The following is a 20699-nucleotide window of genomic DNA, read 5'->3' on the forward strand; positions in this document are numbered from 1 at the left end:
TTTATTTGATATACTTTTATGTTTGAATTATTTGCAGTGAGCATGCGTTACTTTTGTATACATTTTTTTAAACAATCAAAAAATTTACAATCTATGGATAGACACCTCTTCTCAAATAGGTCCATTTCTTCTTATACCCTACAGTGCATATCAAGCAATAAAAGACAGCTATTTTATTTTACTTTTTAAACCTCATTTGAAGATATTTTTTCCATTGATTGTTTTGTTTTTTAGAGAAAGAGTGGAAGGGAGGGAGGAGGGGCACAGAGAGAGAGAGAGAGAGAGAGAGAGAGAGGTGAGAGAGGCACATTGATGGGTTGAATCAAGCCTGCAAATGGAGGTGTACAGGCCTTTGATCAGGAATCGAACCCACGACCCTTTCCTCTGTGGGCCAACGCTCTAACCACTGAGAAAACCAGCCAGGGCAAAAAGACAGCTATTCTAACTACAGAATTATTGATTCTCCAATAATCAAGAAAAAAGCAGTGATCAAACCTATTTGCTCGGTGTCATTTCCATGTAACTTAATAAGTTTTTTGAAATAGAATTTTTCTAAGGAGATTTTCAAACATACAAAAATTGAATTATACCTGTCTCCCAACTTTAGTAGTTATTAGTACATGACCAATCTCGTATCATCTCTAGTCCCACAGCCAACCCACTGTATTTATTTTCAAGCATATTTTAGATATATAATTTCATCTATAAAATATCAGTATGTATATCTAAAAGATAGGACTCATTTTTAACAAAACTAAAATGTCCTTATCACATTTTAAAATGTGCAATAATTCCTTTATATCCACCATCTAATAAGTTTTTAATATTTTGCAGTTTAGTTACTAATTTTCAACTTAAGTTGCTATTTTATTTACTTTCATTGTTTATATCCTTTAAGTACTTTTAAACTCATGTCTTTTTTCCTTTCAAATTTAGTATACATTTCCTTTGTAGAGTTGTAATGAAACCAAAATGATGGTTTTTGCTTGACTTTGCTTATATTTCTTAAAATCAAAATGAGAAGCTTGAGTAAATGGCTGAGTATTTTTCATTTTCAAATTTAAAACATGACTCATATATATATTATTGAATTTTGCTGCATTAGAATGGAAGACTTGATTCATACCTTGACTGTAATAGCAAAGTGACACAAGTCACAAATTATGATCAGATTTATTCTTTTGTTCAAGTGCTTTTGTGATATCTTGTCTGACTGTAATATTTTTGTTTTACATAGGTCGCTAATTAATAGAAGATGGCAAAGCCCAGCCACAGCAGCTACGTCCTTCAGCAGCTAAACAACCAAAGGGAATGGGGTTTTCTCTGTGACTGTTGTATTGCAATTGATGACATTTACTTTCAAGCACACAAAGCTGTTCTAGCTGCTTGTAGCTCCTATTTTAGGATGTTTTTCATGAACCATCAACATAGCACTGCACAGCTGAATCTCAGCAACATGAAAATTAGTGCTGAGTGTTTTGATCTCATTTTGCAATTTATGTACTTAGGAAAAATAATGACCGCTCCCTCCAGTTTTGAGCAGTTTAAAGTGGCCATGAATTACCTACAGCTGTACAATGTTCCTGACTGCTTAGAAGACATACAGGATGCAGATTGTTCTAGTTCAAAATGTTCATCATCTGCTTCTAGCAAACAGAACAGCAAAATGATATTTGGGGTGAGAATGTATGAAGATACTGTGGCTAGAAATGGCAATGAAGCCAATAGGTGGTGTGCAGAGCCAAGTTCAACAGTAAATACACCACATAACAGAGAGCCTGATGAAGAGTCTTTACAATTAGGTAATTTTCCTGAACCACTATTTGATGTGTGTAAAAAAAGTTCTGTGTCCAAATTATCTACTCCAAAAGAACGTGTGTCACGACGCTTTGGACGAAGTTTTACCTGTGATAGTTGTGGATTTGGCTTTAGCTGTGAAAAATTATTAGATGAGCATGTGTTAACCTGTACTAACAGACATTCATATCAAAACACGAGATCCTATCACAGAATAGTAGATGTTAGAGATGGAAAAGAGAGTAATATCAAAGCTGAATTTGGTGAAAAGGATTCTTCTAAGACATATTCTGCACAGACAGACAAATACAGAGGAGACACAAGCCAGCCTGCTGATGATTCGACTTCAACCACTGGAAGCAGAAAGAGTAGCACAGTGGAGTCTGAACTAGCCAGTGAAGAAAAGAGCAGAGCTGCCGAGAGAAAAAGAATCGTTATCAAGATGGAGCCAGAAGATATTCCTACAGATGAACTGAAAGATTTTAACATTATTAAAGTTACTGATAAAGATTGTAATGAATCCACTGACAACGATGAATTAGAAGATGAACCTGAAGAGCCATTTTACAGATACTATGTTGAAGAAGATGTCAGTATTAAAAAAAGTGGTAGGAAAACTCTAAAACCTCGAATGTCAATGAATGCTGATGAAAGAGGTGGTTTAGAAAATACGCGACCCCCTAACAACAGCAGTCCAATACAAGAAGATACCGAAAATGCATCTTGTGAACTGTGCGGACTTACAATAACTGAGGAGGACCTGTCATCTCATTATTTAGCCAAGCACATTGAAAATATCTGTGCATGTGGTAAATGTGGACAAATACTTGTGAAGGGTAGACAACTTCAGGAACATGCTCAAAGATGTGGAGAACCCCAAGATCTGACAATGAATGGGTTAGGAAATACTGAGGAGAAAATGGACATGGAAGAGAATCCTGATGAGCAGTCTGAAATAAGAGATATGTTTGTTGAAATGTTGGATGATTTTAGGGACAGTCATTTCCAGATAAACAGTATTCAAAAAAAGCAGTTATTTAAACATTCTGCCTGTCCTTTTCGGTGCCCTAATTGTGGCCAGCGTTTTGAAACTGAAAATCTAGTGGTTGAACATATGTCTGGCTGCCTAGACCAAGATATGTTTAAGAGTGCCATCATGGAAGAAAATGAAAGAGATCACAGACGAAAGCATTTTTGTAATCTGTGTGGAAAAGGATTTTATCAGCGGTGTCACCTCAGAGAACACTATACTGTTCATACTAAGGAAAAACAGTTTGTGTGTCAGACATGTGGGAAGCAGTTTTTAAGAGAACGTCAGTTGCGACTGCACAATGATATGCACAAAGGCATGGCCAGGTATGTCTGTTCCATTTGTGATCAAGGAAACTTCAGAAAGCATGACCATGTACGGCATATGATTTCTCATTTATCTGCTGGTGAGACTATATGCCAGGTCTGCTTTCAGATATTCCCAAATAATGAACAGTTGGAACAGCACATGGATGTTCATCTGTATACATGTGGAATATGTGGAGCAAAATTCAATTTGAGGAAAGATATGAGATCACATTATAATGCCAAGCATTTAAAAAGAACATAAATCATTTTCTGTGTTCTAATGTTTAGTTCATAGCAGGAAAAACACCAAAGCAAAGGATGTGAGCTATTTAGAAATTGAGTTAAGATTAATTGTTGGAGAAAAATTTCAAGGCCCTTTTACCTTAAATATTTTTGTTTAGGATCTTAAGTATCTACATTTTAGGTGTTATTAAATGTTTATTTTTGTTTTTTCTTAATAGAATTCTTTGTTTTTAGTTTGTTTTAGCTATGATTAAAAATTTCTTTTAAATGTAGACTACAAGTGGTTGTTACCCCTTTAATGACTATTAAACTTTAGTTTTTTATTAATAAGGTGATGACTTCACTATTTCTATGTGGGGTTTTTTTTAAGGTTATCCTGTGAAATTTTAAACCCAACGTCATTGGCCATTCCTATTTAAATTTTAAAAAGTAATTAGTTATTTGAAGCTATCCTATTCACTTTTAGCTTTTCTTTTTGGTAAGTTAAACAGTGATTTAGCCATTGTTTATTCCCCTTCTTATCAGTGAAATTCATATTCTTATTAGGCAGGTTAGGTGCATGGAATCTAACCTTGAAGGTTGACATGGGCTCAGACTTGGCCCCAAAAGATTGATAGACCTAAGAAAATTCCTATAAATGAATATTTTCCTATAATTGATAAAATATTATCATTTAATAATCACATTTAAAACTTATATTAAGTGTAAAACCCAATGACTTTACTCCATTTGAGAAATTTGTGAGGATAAGTCATTTTGTTTTGTGATATTAAATTTAACTATGATAGTTAATTAAAAAGACATATCTTGTATTCATTTAAAATAATTTAAAATATTCTGATTTCTAAAGTGTGTTAGTTTATCAGTTATTTTTGTTTATATAAATAGATTTTAATAGTTCTCTAGGAATATGACATCTAAAGAAAATGATTTTTCACCTTTAAAAGTACGTACTTTTGGAACTTTGAGATTTGAGAAAGCTGCCATGTGTATTGATAAAATAAATAAAATTAAAAAATCAATTACAAATCTGGTTGTTCTATAAAAGTAGAGTGTGCAAAAAACTGTCTTGTGTTTCATACTACTAAGATTTGGAGAAAATGTGCTTTGGCAAATTGCAGTTTATCACCATGCTTTACTATTATTTTTTTCTGTAAAGGACTATAAACTTTGAGGACTATAAAATAATCACAGAGCATATAAATGGAAATAGTTTATCATTTTTTAGTTAAAGTAGTATTACTGTTAGGTATTGCTGACACAGGGTCTACATGAATTACATGTGAATTAAAACACTGGCTAATGACCTGCCAATAAAAACAACTATTGAATAGAATGCCTTTTAATGTGAATTACTTGCATTATAATACCATTATCATAATGGGATTTGAAATAACTCCTATATTTAAAAGTATAATTTTGTGAGTATAAATAGTATTGCTCCTTTTTTACATCAGATTTTTAAGATATGCAAGTCATATTTTTGTATACAACTTGCATTAAAGAACAAGTTGCCAGGAGAATTGAGAGATCTATTGACTAACACAGACTTAGTTGACAGAGAAGTATTGGAGCACAGTGTGAGTCAGAGATTTGTGGGGAGACGCTGAGGTGTTAATAGGAATAGAACAGGAGCCATGCAATAATGGGAAGGAGAGATGGGGAAAATACACAAAAAGATAAATGAGAAATCAAAGATTTTTTCTTAAAGCTACATAGAAAAAGTGATTCATCTTAGTCTTGGATACAGTAGTTTAGCAAGTAATTAAATCTGAAATGCAACTTAAAATGAAATATGCCATATACATTACTGATAGGAACCTGATAAAAGTTTTGTAACAAACTCAGAGACAAACAGAGAATAGTGTAGAGAGATAAAGTAAACTTAAACCAAATTTCTAAACTGTATAGTATCATAGTAAACATAATTTTCTCTGGGACCACTGTTATCCATGACCCTCATCAAAATCTATTGCAATGGCTTTTCCATAAAAAAAGAACAGGGTTCTTTCTAAATACTACCACTACTACCAATCCGTTTCCTAATGGATTGTCTATTAGGAAAGGGGATATAACTTAAGTGTTTTGACATGTACTAATAGCCAACAATTAGCAACCAAATATATAAATACTAAAGGTCTGGTGCACGAATTTGTGCACATTGAAAGGAAATTAATTAGAAGAAATATTTTAGAGGCCGGGGAGGGACCGCAGGAGGTTGGCTCCAGGGTGTGACCAGCCCATATTGCCCAGTCCTGATTGGGGGCGTCTCGCCCAGTCCCCATCGGGGCTGGCCAGCCGGGGAGGGACCATGGGAGGGTTCCAGGGCATATCCAGCCCTTCTCGCCCAGTCCCGATTGGCAGGACCCCAGCAGCAAGCTAACCTACCAGGCAGAGTGTCTGCCCCCTGGTGGTCAGTGCACGTCATAGCGACTGGTCAAGCAGTGGGTTGACTGATTGGTTGGACACTTAGCACATTAGGCCTTTACTTAGATAGATTAAACCGTCTCTAATTTTACATGACTGAGATGTTTATAGTTTCACAAAGCCACACCTCAACCATGTTTTCTCTGTCTCATGTCATACAGAACACACACCTTTTGTTCTGGAACTAGCTACAAGGGAGCGCGGGCTTTCAGTATAATGTACAGTTTTTCTTGTTAAGGCAAAGAGTTCATTTAAAGGCTACTTACTTGCCTTTTAAAACTAGGAGGAATGAAAAGTATCCACCACCTTTGACCAGCCCAGTTTCCTCATTTTTTACCTCTCGTGGGGTGGAATTACAGCTTTGGAGCTTGCTATTGCTTCTTGCCCTTTATTGCTGTGAAGACAATGAATCAAGGTTATGGAAGCTGTGTGCTCCTCTTTATAATTTGAGTGATTGGGCTCCAAATCTAAAATTGAGAGGAAAATCTGGATAAATATATGCACAATCTAGTTTTTCTTTCTGTCTCATAAACACAGTCTTGCTTAAAAGGACTTTTGTTCTCTAGCAAGAAATTCTAGAGTAATGGAATCAGTGCCTAAAAAGCTTGCCATCAATTATAGTGCCACTCAGATGTTTGTAATTCTTTAGTAAACAGGACTAAGAAACTCAGAGATTAATAAAGCACAACCAAGGGGCAGTGGACAAGGACTCTTAATCACCCATTTATTCAGAGAAATGCCTTATCACAAAGTAAAATAGCACATGGCTAATGTTTAATGTGTGAAGTTTGAATATAGACAAGGATTAGAAGAAAGATTCCAGGGGCTAGTTGTTAAAAATAAAAGAATTAAGGAGTTTGCTAGGGCACTCAGAGCACCAATTAAAAGGTAAAATAATAGACTGACCTAAAAAATCCTATTTAAGTAATGTGGTTGAGGATAAAAATATGAACAAGTCATAAAAGTGAATAAAAAAATAAAGACTTGGAATTTTCTGTGATTTGAATAAAGATTGAAGTAATTTGGTAGGTTAAAATAATTTGATTATGCCCTGGCCAGTGTGGCTCGGTTGGGCGTCATCCTGTGCAATGAAAGGTTGCTGCTTGATTCCCAATCAGTACACATGGCTGGGTTGTGGGCTCAATCCCTGGTCTAGGGTGTGCAGGAGGCAGCTGATCAATGTTTCAATCCCACATCGATGTTTCTCTCTTTCTCCCTCACCCTCTCTCGAAAAATCAATAAAAAACACTTTTCAAAAATAATTTGAATAGATTTTAAAAATTCAGTTAGAGCTATAGAATAAAACAATTATGAACATGCCAATGACATGCCTAAATACTTGAGATAATATACCAACTTTTATATTCTAAAAGAGTGGTAAGTGAGGGTTGTGGTTGTTGCCAACTTTCTCCCTGGTTAAAACAATAACTTGTTTCCCTAAATCACTTAAGGAACTTGCATATTTAATAGGTCTTTGGAACCCCCCCCCCAAAAAAAAAACAACAACAGTGAAATTGTTAAACAAAAACTTGTCATTATTTTTAAAAGCTAAATCAGTACCAATCAAAAGAAAAATAACCTGAATGTGTATGTGCACACATAGTTGAGAATAAAGAAATTTGGTTTCTTTTTCTTAATTTTAAATGGTTTTATGAGTTAAAATTCCTTTTTTTTTTTTTTTTTTTTTTTTGCTATTAATCTACTTTGGTCAGTTCCTCATTTTTTCTCACCATCCCCATCTCTTGTGTATCATCAAATGCTTCTCAGTGATAAATGCTACTGTTCTGCAGGCACCCTAGCATTACTAGGATCCTAGGGTACTGAAAAGTTCTGTGGGAACATATCCTTGTGGTATGTTCTCCTTAATACTTGGGGTATAGTAAACGGGGTGACAGATGAATGCCAGGGAACTAAAGCAAGTAGAGTTATATTTGGTGTTAAGAAGTTGAAGTGGCAGGCCAGATTTGGAAACCCATGATCCATCCATCCTAGGGCTCTCACTAGTAATCCTTGCATCCATTTAGTTAGCACTCTTTCTACTCTGCTAAATGCTTTACATGTGTAATTCTGATCTTTACAGCCTTATGAGGTAAGTATCATTCTAATTTTTCAGATGGGGACTGAGGTTCAGAGAGACTTTTTTCCTGAGACCACACAGAAACTAAATACTAGATACGAGAGCTGGAATTTGAACCTAGACCTATCTGATTTCTACATTCCTGTGTTTCACCACTAAGCTACATACTCCACCTACCAAGAAGCACAAAGAAGGGCCTTTTCAGCCTAGGAACACATGTGATAAAGCTCCTATGAGACTCTGTGCTTCTTGTTCATCACCTCTCATCTGAGGTGCCTGGTAACATAGCTGGTAATAGTGAGTACCTAATGAACATGTTGAATAATGTAAAAATAATCAGTTGAAAACAAAACTTTTTATTTGAATGGGTCATTCAGGATGATGTTTTAGAAATAAAGACTAAATACCGATATGTTTCCATTTTCTTTATTTAAACTTAAAACACTTAGTGGTATTATCAGCCACTTTTGGGACCCATGGTAAGCGCTCAATTAAAAATTAATTTGAATTCAACTTACATATTTCTATATTTGTGAACTATCCTTTCTTTTCCTTATTCTTGACCTTTATGTTTTAATTTTCCCCACCAATGCTCATTTCCTTTTACTGGTTATGAAACTGATGAATAACTCAAATCATTTGAAAATATTCCCAAGAAAAATCAGGACCCCAGAATAAACAGTTTCCTCTTTTTGCCTTAACAAAAGATGTGGATAAGAAATTTTTCATTTCTTTGGCTAAAAAAAAAAAAATCCCTAATTACCATATTGTGATTGGTTTGATTAAAGTTTATAGAGCAATCAAAATTTGACTAAAAACAAAAGTTCTTTTCGCCCAGCTGGTATGGCTCAGTGGTAGAGTGTTTACCAAGGGGTCCACAATTAGATTCCTGGTCGTCACATGCTGAGTTGTGGCTTGATCCCCAGTAGGGGGCGTGCAGGAGGCAGCCTGTGGATGTTGATACTACTCTCATCCATGTTTCTCTCTTCCTCTCTAAAAAAAAAAAAAAAAATTAATAAAAAACATTAAAATTTTTTTTCTGGTCATTTGTAATTCAATTTACAAAAAAATAACTATGGCTTTCTAGTGTAAACTTTAACAAGTCTTACTTGTAAAAGAAATGAAAGATAATTTCAGGAAACAACAGCTGTATATCCACCCTAACATAGAAGCAAAGTTTAAACAAATGAACAGTTATTTAATGGTTTAAGTGAGAGTTTCCTCCCAATTGAAACTGATTTTAATGTCCTGCATCTTATTGCCAGATTTTTACAGCCTATACAATAGGTTTTACTTCTGTGTTAAAATCTATTACTACAAGGATCTATCTGCCAAATTTTATTTTTTACGTTAGAAGAATGGGTAATGCCTATATAATCATTTAGGTTACCCCTTTTCATGGTCTATCAAACTCAAGGACATATTTATTGGGTAACATGGGAAGAGTCTCACTAAAACCAGATGAAATTTAGCTACTTATAAAAACTATATGCTAGCAAGAGGCAAAAATGCAAGGATTTAGAACTTTTATTGGTAAATATTAACTAAATGACTATAGCAGCTTGTAAATTCATGCTAATTTTAAACCAATTTAATACCACCTACATATTTATATGTACATGCTTATTTGATTTTAGCTTTAAGAAGTTTAAATCCTATTTAAGTTGTTCCCCTATTATATTCAGGAAAACCAAATCATTGAGATTCATTAGTGACAATTATTCATCCTTTCTATCAAAATCCACCACAGATCACTAGGGGGCAGGAAACCATTATGATTTCTCATTATCTTATTCATTTGCTAACAGAAAAAGATGGCTGTGAAGATTATAGCTCAGTGCTTGGCTCTGGATTGAATGTATCAATGTACTAATTGCCATTATAATAAGTCAGAAATCACAGGAAACCAGGATCAAAGGATGAGGGAAAAAAAAGGGGGGGGGGGGGAGACATGGTTTCATTTCAGAGTCAGGAATATTAATTTTATGTGAGAAAATTTCCTCACCTATTTGAGAAAGGAATAGCGTTAGGTAGACAGCCTATGAAGCCCCAGTTAAAGTTTAAAAAGTTACTATGTTGTTTTTATTCTACTTAAAGCAATTGCTTATACCAATGGGAATTAGCAGAATTCATTTTTATATGAAATAATTCTAAGCATACAGATTATGAAAGTCATTTTTTCTTTCAAATGCTTATATGCTCCCTGATGTGGTGGGGGTGGGGGTAGGGTGGAAGTATTTTAAGAAACAATCTCTTTGTTAAAAAATTAAGGCAAAGTGTTGCTGAAAAAAATATAATTTTACCCACAATCACTGGGGCAGGCTAGGGGAGCTGTGAATTTAGGAATTTGAAGGAAAACTCTGTGCGCGCGCGAAAGTGTGTGTGTGTGTGTGTGTGTACTTTATTTTCATTTACAGAGTGTATTCAGTACTTAATATTTAGAGAAAACAATGTTAACTTGATGTTCCACTTTTAAATTTGTTAGGTCTATGTTTCAACCAGATTTGCCATTAATAAATTAAAATACATTGTAAAATTATTTGAAGGAAAACACTTAACTGTTTCCTTCCTCCCTACTTTCATCTACCTGGCTGACATTCTATCTTTATGTTACATATTTATGTGCTCTACCCATTCTAGCTTAGATAATGCAAGGGGGGAGGGCGGGGGGAAGTGTCCCTATAGTTGGAGAATTATTTGAGTGATGAGAACACCTTATATTTGAAGGGTATAATGAGTTACATTGGGGAAGAAATTAAATAAATTCAAGTTCTAGGAACTATGCTTTTGTTTCCATTCTTTGTTCTATTAATAGTGTGCTGGTCTGATGCCAAAAGCCATGAAATTCTGACCTAAGACATGTATCTTGCAGCGCAGTCAACTTGTAATATTATTTTCTTGAGTTTTGTCTTTTTCTGTGTGGCAGTGGTGAAATAGGGCCTTCTAAACCTCTGGAGAAGTGAGATCTGAATTTGGAGAGGACCTGGGGAAGAATCAATCTTCAACAGATAATCTTTAAATCCAGACCCAGGAATATCAGATCTGAAGTGACACCATCTTTTCTGTCTTCCTGACAAACCTCATCAGCCCCAAATGTTCCAGTTGCAAGCATCCAAGAAAACTCAGAAAAGACCACTTTGAAATCACTTTGTTGTGACAAAATTGAATCACGGCGACTCTCCTAGTATCTGTGGAAAATCTGCTAAAGAAAAGTAGAATATTCATAAGACTTCAATGGGTAAAGTTACACTAAAATGAAACTATATGCTGATTATCTTCAAGGGTCCCTTCTAAAAGGCTTGCTAGGCTACTGTAAATATCTATAATAATCTATAATAATAAAAGCATAATATGCTAAATAGACCAGACAGCACGATGACCTTCCAGACGAAGCCAGGGCTGCGAGGGCCAAGCCCCTTGCACGAATTTCATTCATTGGGCCTCTAGTAATCACATAACTGTGTAAACACATAATTCTAAACTTAATCTGAATCAGAGTTTACATATTATGAAATGCTTTTAGACAATTAAAAAATTATACATAAAAATCTGTAGAGTATAAATAAAAGTGTGGGTACAGAGAAAAAAAGCAAGAACAATACTTTAACAAGAAAAGATAATATAGTTATTACTCACTGTAATGTAACATTTACCCTTTTTTTACTGTATATATGTTACAAACTTGATTATTAATATTAATGAAGCTCCCTTTTAAGTCTGTTAACTTGAAGGAAAAAACAGAAGTGGTATTATTTCTTCAATAGTGGTAGATTTTCACAATTCACAGACAACCAAAAGAGTGTATCTTAAGACATTATTTTCTTTTGAACTTAGCAATATAACTTAATAGGACAGAATGAGTTTCTGTTAAACACTTGTTTTCAGTATTAATGTTTCTCAGTTTTCAAATTTCAAGATAAAATTCAACTAAGTGTTGAATAAAACAATGGTTAATATATTTTAAAAGTCCTTTCAAGAGGAAATGAAATGTTTGGTGAAATTTTAACTTGGCTACAAATACTTTTCAAAAAATACATTTCTAGCCATATTATTTCCTTATTGTGAGTATGCTTGTAGTTTTACTTTTGGTTAATTGTGTACCCAATTCATTATTATTATTATTTTATTGTACAATATTAAGATGTCATATATTTTCAGAAATGTTTATTATGTTTTTATACCTATTCAAATATTTTAATAAGGAGTTGCATAAAGAGATCTAACTTAGAGTATTCATAGTAGTATACGCAGTTAAGTAATTTAAACTCTCTAGCTATAAAATAGAATAACTTGAATATTAATTCTAATAATTAGATTAAAAAATCAGAAAAAGTTAATTACAATGTGTGGGTCCAGCAGCAAGAAGGTAGAAGAGAAATCCACCAAAGATTTCAAAATCATATGAATTCAATGGCTTTAAAATAAAACAAATAAGTTTAGAAAACTGTTAGTTTCTGAAAAAACAAAACTAGAGTTAATCTCTTTTGGGAGCATGAGGGAAGCCTATAGAAAACAAACTTATAACAAGTAAGAAACAGAAAAGATAAAAAATATTATCAATAATTAAAGGTTCAAGATCAAGATAGTAGAGATTCAATAATTTTAATTGACTGGTAGAATTAGATTCACAAAAGAAATATGCTTAAATTTTGATTACTAAAATATGAATATAATGATAAGTGATTTAAATGCATTCTATAATTTGATTATTTTCTGTATATTAGTACAAAATGGAGTTTATTGGGTTACATAGAGAGTTTTTGTTACATTTATAATCCATTGTTTTTACCTAATAAAATTTCCTCCTCTATGTTCAGAAGTTAAACTGTCTGTATATTACTTTTATTTAAACTGTACTTTTCAACCTTTTAAAAAATTACTTGTCTGAAAAGTTATCAATTCCTTCCATTCTCTAATACCAAAATAATAAAATATCTGATATAGCTAATTATAGTGGTCCTGAGAAGCTTCAGAAGTACACAAAGAGAATTACTAAAATGATTACTGCCAAATCCTGTTTTCTTTTAATACACAATGACTGCAAAAGTACTAATTCATAGCAAACACAGATGGCAACACATTCATTAGGTTTCTTTATAATACAAAAAGAAACATTTATAAGAATCCACTGACATAATATTTCAAAGGGTTGGTTAATTCGTTTTTCAGAATAACAAACATTATTTATTTATAGAAATAACTTCCTAACCAGTATAATTCATTTTGTTTCTTTTCAGTTAAAGAATTTACTAATTTTGTTTCCAGTGATCAGCAATGAGTACTCTCTTCATTTCATATCAGTTCTGAAAGACGATTGTCATAGTTTCAGTTAATTTTAATTTCACTTAATTTAATAAGTGTCACCAATAATGGCATATTGAGTCTGACTTCTTTCAGATTATTTCAGACTATTCCACAAGAGTCTATCCTCCAAGTTAGCACTCTACAAAACTGAAGTAGGAACCCACAGTATTTATAATCTGCTGTGGTCACAGATTTCTCTCCTGGAAAAAGGCTTTGGTTTCTAGGTTTGGTTCTGATAGCCTGCAGTGCCAGGCATGGTAGTGTCCTACCCTAGGCTGCTGTGTATCTATAGTTTAATTGTAACTTTTAAAGACAGTTTTCCAAGACTCAAAGAAGCAAATAGTGAAATTTTTCCTACATGACAGGTGATTGGATAAATATATTGGGACAGGATACTTCCAAGAATTACAAAATGGCAGTATTTACAGAGGTCTTAAATATAATAATTAGTTTGACAACAGTTTGCTCATAGGTCCTCAACTTATCGGCTGCTACTTACTCCACCTTCTCTTCAGGCCAACATTACCTCCTCAAAACAATCCACAAACTTCATGAAGGTTGAACCTGGGTAGGGACTGAGAGCGTGCCGGAAAAATCCATAAAATTTTTCTCCTAGTAATTTGGGAAAAAAATTTATTCTTAGTCTCCCTAGGGCAGGCCTGACTATCCATGTACAAAGTTTAGACCTTATTTTATTCATCTTTGTATCTCTAGTACAAATATTTTCAGATGTGACTTTGTTTCATCTTTTGATATTTGCAGTTTGAGTACAGAAATATAAGAGGTAGGCAGATAATCTTCCTCTTATACAAGAAAAAATATTCAGTTTTTTTTGGTTACTTTTAATAAACTTGAACTAGTGAATCACTACTGTGTTCCAGGTACTTTTCTGGCTGTTAGGGATTATTTAAAGAGGGTTTGATATATACTAAAACTCTTGGTTTTTCCAAACTGTGTTGAACCTCAGCCTTTGGATTTTAAAAACACTTTGAAACACATAGTATTTATAATCTGCCAAACAGATTTTATTTGGTGAAAATCAGTAGTAATTTCTATGTAAGTAGTAGGATTAGTAAGTTTTGTCTTGAGTGAATGTTAATAGTCAAGTTTCAAAAATGAATTGTAAAAACATAAGGGTATTTAGAAAAATTACTGATAATCCTACCATCTAGAGAGAACCAATTTTGATGCATTTTTCATATACATAAGATTATCCTACATATGGGATAAGTTACAAAAGTCTTATATCTTATTTTCCACTTAATTATGTCAAAAACGTTTTTCTGTGTCATTAAAATTCTTGTAAACAATTTTTATGGCTACATAATAATTCATCATGTAGATATACTATAATTGATGTAATAATTTTCTTATTGTCAGATATTTAAGCCATGTCCTTTTTAATGCTGTTATCATAAATAATACTACCTGAATGTTCTATTATTTCTGGATAAATCCCACATGGTAATACTAAATAAAGGATATGATTGCATTTAAAGTAAAGAAAAAATATTATCACATTGCCTTCCAGAAAGATTGTACTAATTTATATTCCCACTAGTAGAGTTTACCTGTTTTGCTGCACTGGTGCTGGCTCTGATGAATATTATTTGACCATAAATTTGCTAAGTTGATAATTTTAATAGACCATATTTTTAATGAATTCTGAGCCACACTCATAAAAAAGAACAAGATTTAAAAAAATCAATACCAATATAGAACAATGTAAAAATTCCAAGAATGCTCAGTGTATGATAATGTTCTAGGACTAAAAAAGTTTATTTCATATAAGATCAAAATGCAAATACTGCATCTTTTTGGGGAAAGCTCAGGATGCCATCTAAAGTGTGAAACATCAGTTTACTAGATAAAAAGAGCAGAAAAAAGATATTGCTAATGAAAATACAGATAAATTGCTACTGTGGTTTTACAAAGCCATGTTATAGATGAATGTGGTAGTTAGACTGCAAGAGTTGTTTGTAATAACTGTACATAGAGATAGTACATAGTTACTAAGAACCTCTCCCTTCTGAAGTTTTAATTTTAGTGTTTGTGTATACGAATTGGCATGTTTGCTTTTTGCAATCTTGCCTTGCCTGAGGTAAATGTGTGAGAGATCTGAAGAATTTGTTTTTCTTACAGTTCTGCTTTCTGTTGTAGCTGAGACCCTGTTTCTAGATCACATCATATTAGTTCTACAAAGATGTGGATTATTCTCCAGCCCTCTAATTCCCCCCTTTTAAATAACTACATAAAAGACAATAATTTACAAGAAAAAAAATCAAGAGATAAGTACTCACAATTTAAGGCAGCTCCAATAGAAAACTTTTGGTTTTATCTTTGTCTTCTTAATTTCTTTAAAAGATTTCCTAGTTCATATTTTTTCTTTTATTTTTTTTTTTTCATGGAAAAGGAGATGGGAATTGTGGTTAAAACCAGTACTATTTAATGAGATGAACAAATTAGTAGGAAGTGTGTTTTTAAATATTGGAGATGACATATACAACTAGGTAAAAGAAAGGCAAATGTTCATTGATGAGGCTTTATAGGGTTCTAGCAACATTACTTCTAGGCCACAGATGATGTGTTTCTCAGACAAAAACTGTGCTCCAGCACTGTCTCACACAACTTCGATATGGGCTCTCCATTACTTCCCTCTTTCAAAGGATGTTCTCCATCTCCCATAGCCTCAGGGGGGTGGAAATCATGGCAGATACAGTTCTTAAACCTGTCCTGTCCACCTGAAGACGCTCTTTTCTTGCTTGTATCCCTGCTCTTGCAGTAACACTAATCTGTATAAGATTTATAGTTGCCCCAGGATACAGTGCTTTCCTCGTAACCCAAGCTCCTACAACCCATACACAGAATGCCTTTCCTCCCCACTTTGCCGGCAAACTTCCGCACCTGCCTCAGGCCTGGCATCTCTTCCAGGAAGCGCTCACCCACACCCTTTCCGTCTGGAGGTGCCCCTCCTTTGTGTTCCCATAGCATTTCTCTCGAATTATGTTGATCTCTTTATCAGACTCTCAACCTCATAAAGACAATCTCCTTTGTCTTTTTACTCTCACATAGATGGTGCCCCCTAAAGCTGGTTGAATACAGCTTCCTCCCGAAATGTGAAGTGTGAGCCCAGCGATTTTGTTACCGTTTCCTTCAGGGGCCCCTGTACAGGAGTCAGCTTCTACCTCATCGCCTGGTGCCAGGCAGTGCTTCCACAGCCGTTCTCACGCTCCTCTTCTAAAAGGAACTGTTCTTTTCACCCGCCTTCCCTGAGGGTTTATGCCTCTAATGTCACTCGAGCATCGCTACAGGAAGTCTCCCTCCGGCGAGCTGTCATAAACGTGACTCGGGTCACAAACACGAGCAGCAGCGCGTAGGCTGGGGAGGAGAGGATCGGGCTGCGGGGCTGGGCGCGAGCCTGGGTTATTTTATGGAGCAGACGTGAGGGTTTGATTCTAGACTCATCCCATGAATAACTCAAAGTGGCCGATAAGGCCCTTGAAACCCAAAATAAAGAAAGCAGTGGAGAGGACCGGGAGACGAAATCAGGAAGCTTAAAGGGGCAGGGCCAGCAGGAAAAATGGAAAGCGAGGTAGAGAAAGTTTAAACGCTGGGAAGACGCGTTGCAGCCACTCCCCAGGTCCTATTCCGCGCGGCGCGGGGGGCGGCGCGGGGGGCGGCGCGGGGCGGGGCGGGGCGGGGCGGGGCGGGGGGCCTTTTCGGGAGCCCGAGAGGGAGCTGCCCGGGCTCCCGCTGTCCTCGCCCACCAGGCAGTTTGCACCGGGCGCTCACACCTACTGAGCCGCTGCGAAGCACACCCAGTAAAAGTCTGGGAGGCTGACCGCCCGATCCCAGAACACCAGGGCTATTTTCTTTTTGCCGCCGGCTTAGGGGGAATCGCCTGCACTCCGAGGCCACGTCAACATTAAAAGAGCAGCTTCTGGCCCTCTTTCCTCGGTGCAACCAACTCAGTGAATTGCCCTATCCCCGAGAGCTAGGGTAGTCGGTTCACTTGGCGCTGAACTGCACGTCAGGCCTAGAAGCTGGGCGAACGGCCCCGGTGACTCCCCTCTCCGGCTCCCCTTCCGCGCCCCGCTCCCACCACGCCCCAGCCGCTCCTTCCCCGCCCCACTTGGGAGCCCGCGCTGCCCATTGGCCGCGTGCCCTGCCAATCCAAAGGACGTTGACGAATCCCGCCTTAGGGAAGGCAAGGATCTAGAAAAAAGCGCACACACCTGGGGGCGCGGGGAGGGGGCGTGTGCGAGCCTAACGTCCCCAAGCTGCCGGCTGCGCGCGCGAGTAGCCGCGGACCCGGCCGCTGGGAGACGAGGGCGGGGCATCATTTGCATAACGGCCGCCCCTCGGCGCCTGGCGCGGGCCGCGGTCCCGCCCCTCACTCGCTGGAAATCTGTTGGGCCACCGGCGGGTCACTCGGACCAGGGCCAGCCTCGGCGGGCGGTCCCGGGAGCCGATTGGCTCTGGGGTTTCCCACAGGGCGGCAGGGCGGCGGCTATAAGAGCCGGGAGCCGAGCGGCGCGGAGCGGGAGGCGCTGCCGCACAGCCGGGCTCAGGTGCCAGGCGACCGTTAGTTGACGCCGCGGGTTTCCTCTCCCCGGTGTTCTCGCCGTAACGTCGCTCGCCTCTCTTTTCCAGTCACGATGTCTGCCCGCGGCCCGGCTATCGGCATCGACCTGGGGACCACCTACTCGTGCGTGGGGGTCTTCCAGCACGGCAAGGTGGAGATCATCGCCAACGACCAGGGCAACCGCACCACCCCCAGCTACGTGGCCTTCACCGACACCGAGCGCCTCATTGGCGACGCCGCCAAGAACCAGGTGGCCATGAACCCCACCAACACCATTTTCGACGCCAAGAGGCTGATCGGACGCAAGTTCGAGGACGCCACGGTGCAGTCGGACATGAAACACTGGCCGTTCCGGGTGGTGAGCGAGGGCGGGAAGCCCAAGGTGCAGGTGGAGTACAAGGGAGAGATCAAGACTTTCTTCCCGGAGGAGATCTCCTCCATGGTCCTCACCAAGATGAAGGAGATCGCCGAAGCCTACCTGGGGGGCAAGGTGCAGAGCGCGGTCATCACGGTGCCGGCCTACTTCAACGACTCGCAGCGCCAGGCCACCAAGGACGCGGGCACCATCACGGGCCTCAACGTGCTCCGCATCATCAACGAGCCCACGGCGGCGGCCATCGCCTACGGCCTGGACAAGAAGGGCTGCGCGGGCGGCGAGAAGAACGTGCTCATCTTTGACCTGGGCGGCGGCACCTTTGACGTGTCCATCCTGACCATCGAGGACGGCATCTTCGAGGTGAAGTCCACGGCCGGCGACACCCACCTGGGCGGCGAGGACTTTGACAACCGCATGGTGAGCCACCTGGCGGAGGAGTTTAAACGCAAGCACAAGAAGGACATTGGGCCCAACAAGCGCGCGGTGCGGCGGCTGCGCACGGCCTGCGAGCGCGCCAAGCGCACCCTGAGCTCGTCCACGCAGGCCAGCATCGAGATCGACTCGCTCTACGAGGGCGTGGACTTCTACACGTCCATCACCCGCGCCCGCTTCGAGGAGCTCAACGCCGACCTCTTCCGCGGGACCCTGGAGCCGGTGGAGAAGGCGCTGCGCGACGCCAAGCTGGACAAGGGCCAGATCCAGGAGATTGTGCTGGTCGGCGGCTCCACCCGCATCCCCAAGATCCAGAAGCTGCTGCAGGATTTCTTCAACGGCAAGGAGCTGAACAAGAGCATCAACCCCGACGAGGCGGTGGCCTACGGGGCCGCGGTGCAGGCGGCCATCCTCATCGGAGACAAGTCGGAGAACGTGCAGGACCTGCTGCTGCTCGACGTGACCCCGTTGTCGCTGGGCATCGAGACGGCCGGCGGCGTCATGACCCCGCTCATCAAGAGGAACACCACGATCCCCACCAAGCAGACGCAGACCTTCACCACCTACTCAGACAACCAGAGCAGCGTGCTGGTGCAGGTGTACGAGGGCGAACGGGCCATGACCAAGGACAATAACCTGCTGGGCAAGTTCGACCTGACCGGGATCCCCCCGGCGCCCCGCGGGGTCCCCCAGATCGAGGTTACCTTCGACATCGACGCCAACGGCATCCTCAACGTCACCGCCGCCGACAAGAGCACGGGTAAAGAAAACAAAATCACCATCACCAACGACAAGGGTCGTCTGAGCAAGGACGACATTGACCGGATGGTGCAGGAGGCGGAGCGGTACAAATCGGAAGATGAAGCCAATCGCGACCGTGTCGCCGCCAAAAACGCCGTGGAGTCCTATGCCTACAACATCAAGCAGACGGTGGAAGACGAGAAACTGAGGGGCAAGATCAGCGAGCAGGACAAAAACAAGATCCTCGACAAGTGTCAGGAGGTGATCAACTGGCTCGACCGAAACCAGATGGCAGAGAAAGATGAGTATGAACACAAGCAGAAAGAGCTGGAGAGAGTGTGCAACCCCATCATCAGCAAACTTTACCAAGGCGGCCCTGGCGGCGGCGGGTCTGGAGCCTCCGGGGGACCCACCATCGAAGAAGTGGACTAAGCTTGCACTTCAGTCAGCGTAAACCTCTTTTCCTTTCTCTGATTTTTTTCCTTTTGTTTTTGTTTCTTCTAAATGTCCTGTGCCAAGTATGAGATCTATTTTTGGAAGTCTTTAGCCCAGTGTATGCATATGAAAGGAAAGGAGCAACAACTTAGTTTAATTATAAAAAGTTAGTTCTAAAGTTTGATTATTTGAGGTTTCTCTTTAATGCATTTTGCTGTTTGCTGACTTGAGCATTTTTGGTTAACTTAGTGTTTGAGATGGGGAACCTGAAGTTTGCACGCACGTTCTGTGGAAGCTTGGTAACAATAAAATACATAAAAGCTTGAATTGTTTATATTTATGTACTACAAGAGGAGAGTCAACATTGCAGTAAAGTCAAGAACAGTCACTATTTTTGCACACAATTGCATACATACAAATTCAAAGTAAAGCTGAAATTGATCTGAAAATTACTGTCTTGGAGTTTTCAATTTTCTCTTGGTACTGTTTTACTTATGTTTAAGATACTAATATGAGATGAAATATATCTAACTCAATCTTGTCTAATTCTCAAATGAGTTTCCTGCTTTAAATTACCAACAACTTAAGGGGAGAAGATCTGGGTAAACTCCCTTCCCCCCTCATTTAATACAAAAACCAAACTGGGGTCTTGCACTGTACCCAAACTCCTAAGGCGTGGCTTAAGTGTTCAAGTGAAAATCCACCTGAATATTCCATTAAAATACAAGCTATATTCTGGGGTTAAAGTGTAAAATGATTCTTTAAACTAAAAAAAGCTGGGGCAGGAGTTGTCTTCTGATAATAGTATGAAACAACTTGCTTTTCTGTGTTTTAATTGTCTAGTTACTAGACTCTAGTAAAACAGCTCTACCTCTCAGCTTAAGGCAAATTCCATAAGGATATGTTTTGAGCAGATATAATTTATAGGGGGATAAGAGAGATAT

At 38.7% G+C, this 20699-nt stretch overlaps 2 protein-coding genes across 3 annotated transcripts in view; both read left to right on the top strand.

The window, feature by feature from the left end:
* Positions 1 to 15309, top strand: part of ZBTB1 (zinc finger and BTB domain containing 1) — a 32459-nt gene extending 17150 nt beyond the window's left edge. The window contains exons 2-3 of one of the 2 annotated variants that reach the window (XM_079769572.1): positions 1238 to 3153; positions 10809 to 15305. In XM_079769572.1, coding sequence (XP_079625698.1) covers positions 1256 to 3153; positions 10809 to 10845 — 1935 coding nt within the window. In that variant the 5' untranslated portion in view covers positions 1238 to 1255 and the 3' untranslated portion in view covers positions 10846 to 15305. Of the gene's footprint in view, positions 1 to 1237 lie in introns of both variants that reach the window. The other variant, XM_079769571.1, reaches the window with a different exon arrangement.
* A 2391-nt stretch (positions 15310 to 17700) lies between these two features.
* On the top strand, positions 17701 to 20204 carry HSPA2 (heat shock protein family A (Hsp70) member 2). The gene has a single exon (XM_079769940.1). It carries the CDS (start codon positions 17845 to 17847, stop codon positions 19750 to 19752), a length of 1908 nt encoding a protein of 635 aa, XP_079626066.1. The 5' UTR covers positions 17701 to 17844; the 3' UTR covers positions 19753 to 20204.
* The last annotated feature ends 495 nt before the right edge of the window (positions 20205 to 20699 follow it).

This window comes from Cnephaeus nilssonii (genome assembly GCF_951640355.1).
Source record: "Cnephaeus nilssonii genome assembly, chromosome: 4".
NCBI lineage: Eukaryota > Metazoa > Chordata > Mammalia > Chiroptera > Vespertilionidae > Cnephaeus > Cnephaeus nilssonii.